Below are 3,199 nucleotides of genomic sequence, written 5' to 3' on the forward strand. Positions count from 1 at the left end.
AAGACATTACCCCGATACTACCTTCAGCAGATGCTGCATCACACCAGCAGCTGCTCCTTTCTCCGAAGAAGTGCAGGTCGCCCATCTCCTGGGCATCTCAGGAGGAAAGGGGCTCGTGCAGCCCTGCTCCCTGGTGGCACGCAGCCCTCACGGCCGTCCTCGCTGCGCCTGGGGTCCTGGTGCCGAGCTGTCAGGCATCTCGGGGTGATCTCCTGGAACGGGTGCTTGTAGCTCGTGCTGTCTGCTTCTGTTTCAGCCAAAGCGCACATCTGTGCCTCTTGAGGGGAGCTGTTTGGGGTGGTTTTTTTCCCTAACGTGTGTTTATAGGTTTGATTCCTTGTCTGCGGTGGTTTTGGCCTTTAGCTGTGCTTCACACTTCTTGGAGACTTGGAGCACTTCGCAGATAGTTTGTGGATGTCTCTGATGCACTTTGCTAATTGGAAAACAAACTCGTGGACAGCATTTCTGATGGGGCGTAATTCTTCTCTGAGCCTTTTATTTGGGACCGTAGCCATGAGATAACCTGACTTTTTTTCTGGCATAAAGCACCCACCAGCAGAAAAGCGAGGCATTGCAGAGGAAATGTTCAAAGCTGCTGCGATGTTGCTGTAGAAGTAGGCAACATTATCTTCTGGGTTCATTTAAGCTTTGACAGTTTGTTCCCGTTTTAATTATTGTGCTATATACAGTTTCAGGGTGGGTTACTGCACACCAGTGCAGGGGAAGGCAGCTCCCTGCCTGTCTTTAAGAAGAGCTTCACCCTAGCAGTGACCGCTCACCGCTTTTCAGAACTTCCTAGCACTGACATTCCAAAGCCATAGCGCGTATCGTGGTGCTCACCTTCTTTCTGCTCTTAACAAAAGGGACTTGGATTATGAAACTTTAATTTTCTAGGCTGTGACAGATGACAAAAAGGCAGTGACTGATCTCGCTCAATTATGCACCGGAGCTGAAACACGTGCAGGCTCTGGAGGAGAGCTGCAGCCATTGGCTTGAGTAGGTGGGATGGAAACGGCACCACACTGGTGCTTCCCTGTGAATTCACCGCCACCACAGTCCTCATTTAGTCCCTCTCTGGCTCTCCCGTGGTAATTCTGCCTCTGCTTCCCTCTAGGAGGACTTCCGAAATAAAGTTGAAGATTACATTAAGCGCTACGCGAGATGATGAAGGGGGATGGATGGCAGGACCACGGTTTCCATGCTGCAGAGTTGTCCTTAACTTCAACAACACCAACAAGAAAACCAGCCCGGATTGTACTAGTCCTGTGTCCATGTTGTACCGAAGAAGAAAACTAACTTCATAACTTGTCCATGTTAAAAGGAGAGTTCAGCATAAATACAGCAAGAAATTGTGTATGTTGGTTGAAAAAAAAAGTTGTTTGCTTACTTTTAAAATGTTTACTCCTCTGAACTGTACTGTATATCCTGTTGATGAGATATGCTTGAGAAGTTACAAGAAATCACTATTGAAATTGTAATTACACACTTTTTTTTAACTCTTGCCTAGTTTGGGGGGAAAAAAAAGAAAAAAGAAAGAAGGTGGTGTGTTTTTGGAACACTTCGAGTTGGCAATAAAATGGTCTCCTGTGAACCAAATCACAATACTGTTGCCTTTGATGAGCAAAAACAATGGGAGCTTTTTCCAAGAGTCAGTGAAGTCAGGCTGAGAGCTTGCCTGAGTGCAAGCCCTAAACAAAACTCTAGCTCTGGTATTGAAATTCTGATTATATTTAATGTAAGTCCATCTTTGTCACAAGTTTGGGATTTTTATGTTATTTCCGGCTCCTGTTTGGGCTACAGTATTTTTTTTTTGTTTGTTTGTTTCTATTCATTGTGTGAAGTAGTTAAAAGAAATATAGGCTAATCCGTAACTTAAGTAAATGTGTAGTATTAGTAAAATTATATATATATTATATATATATTTCTGTGAAAATGTAACAAAAGGGAGATTTTTTGTTTAAGAAATCTGCCTTTGGCTTTCAGATCTGGATGTGGTGAGGGCGCATCAGGCGCTGTTGGATCTGATGAAAGTAAATTCAGGCACCATTATCTGGAGAGCACCTGATTGCGTCCCTCAACCTCCTGCACCCAAAGCGAGTGACTAATAACGCATCTAAGAGTAATACCGTGCTGCACCCTCTCTTAAACACTCCTGTGCGCCTGGCTTTTTTTGGTAATTTGGAAGGATATTACGCTGTAATTGCCTTTTCTGTAAGTAAGCTGTACGTCCCACACCTGGTCAGAGGATGCGGAAGCAGAGCTCCTCCCGAGAAGAGTAGGACGAACCTCAGGAATCACTTCGGAGTCCAGGCCGAGGGCGTTTGGCGTTCCCGTGCTGCTGTCTGCGGTGCCCCGAGCTCCCACCACGGAGCGAAATGCTTTTATAAATAGATGAACCATAGAAATAAATGTTCGTGTGGTTTCCTACGGAGCAAGCGTGTGTTGTGTAGCGCCCGGGCACTGCCTGACTGCTATCCCCGTCAACGGCTCCCACAGAAAGGCTGGGAAGCACATCGCAGCATTGCATTTTCGCTCACAAAGGCAGAAGGGTTCTGTCGAAAACACCGATTTCCTTTACTGCAGGTGCTCCTTGCACCCTCGTACTGCTGTTACCTTCCTTCCTACAGCACAAGGGGAGAAACTCCACACTTTTTGGGCTCTCACCCTTGTTCCTGCAGGGATGTGAATGTACACGGGGTGCTGAGCCGTCCTGCAGCTTTGGGGCCCTCAGAGACCCCAAAGACCCGTGTCCTGCACTGGGGCAGGTTTGGGTTGCAAGCAGCCTGTGAGAGCAGGGGGCTGAAGCTACAGGTGCGGAAGCCAAGGGGGCTGCACTGATCCAGGGGTGAAACCCCTCTGCGGGGCGAGGGCTTGCCCTGGGGGCAGCAGTGGGACCTTAGGGAGACATTGGGGTTGCTCTTGCCCCGCACTCAGCACACGCTCCCTCCCCAGCAGCCCCCCTGCTTCAGTCCTCTTTGCACGGAGCTGGGTGCAATCCCCCGGCTCCCCCTCAGCCTCTGACTCTCCCCCAATCCCTCCCTCCCCTGGGCCCAGCTTGGGGTGAAGCTCCCGGGACCCCAAAGGAGACCCAACCCCAGCCCATGGGCAGCAGGTTCCAGATGGCCCTGATCCATGTAGATCCACGTGGCTTCATGCAGGGGATGAGCGCTAAGGGTTCACATCAAAGGCTGGCACCTGC

The 3,199-nt window shown here is 49.1% G+C and overlaps 1 protein-coding gene across 2 annotated transcripts in view; it reads left to right on the forward strand.

Moving 5' to 3' along the window:
* The window catches only part of UBE2F (ubiquitin conjugating enzyme E2 F (putative)), a 67,326-nt gene extending 64,895 nt beyond the window's left edge, over positions 1-2,431 (forward strand). For both annotated transcript variants that reach the window (XM_080598772.1, XM_080598768.1), the window contains exon 10: positions 1,115-2,431. In XM_080598772.1, coding sequence (XP_080454898.1) covers positions 1,115-1,165 — 51 coding nt within the window. In that variant the 3' untranslated portion in view covers positions 1,166-2,431. The remainder of the gene's footprint in view (positions 1-1,114) is intronic.
* The last annotated feature ends 768 nt before the right edge of the window (positions 2,432-3,199 follow it).

Source organism: Anser brachyrhynchus, assembly GCF_964034855.1.
Source record: "Anser brachyrhynchus genome assembly, chromosome: 7".
NCBI lineage: Eukaryota > Metazoa > Chordata > Aves > Anseriformes > Anatidae > Anser > Anser brachyrhynchus.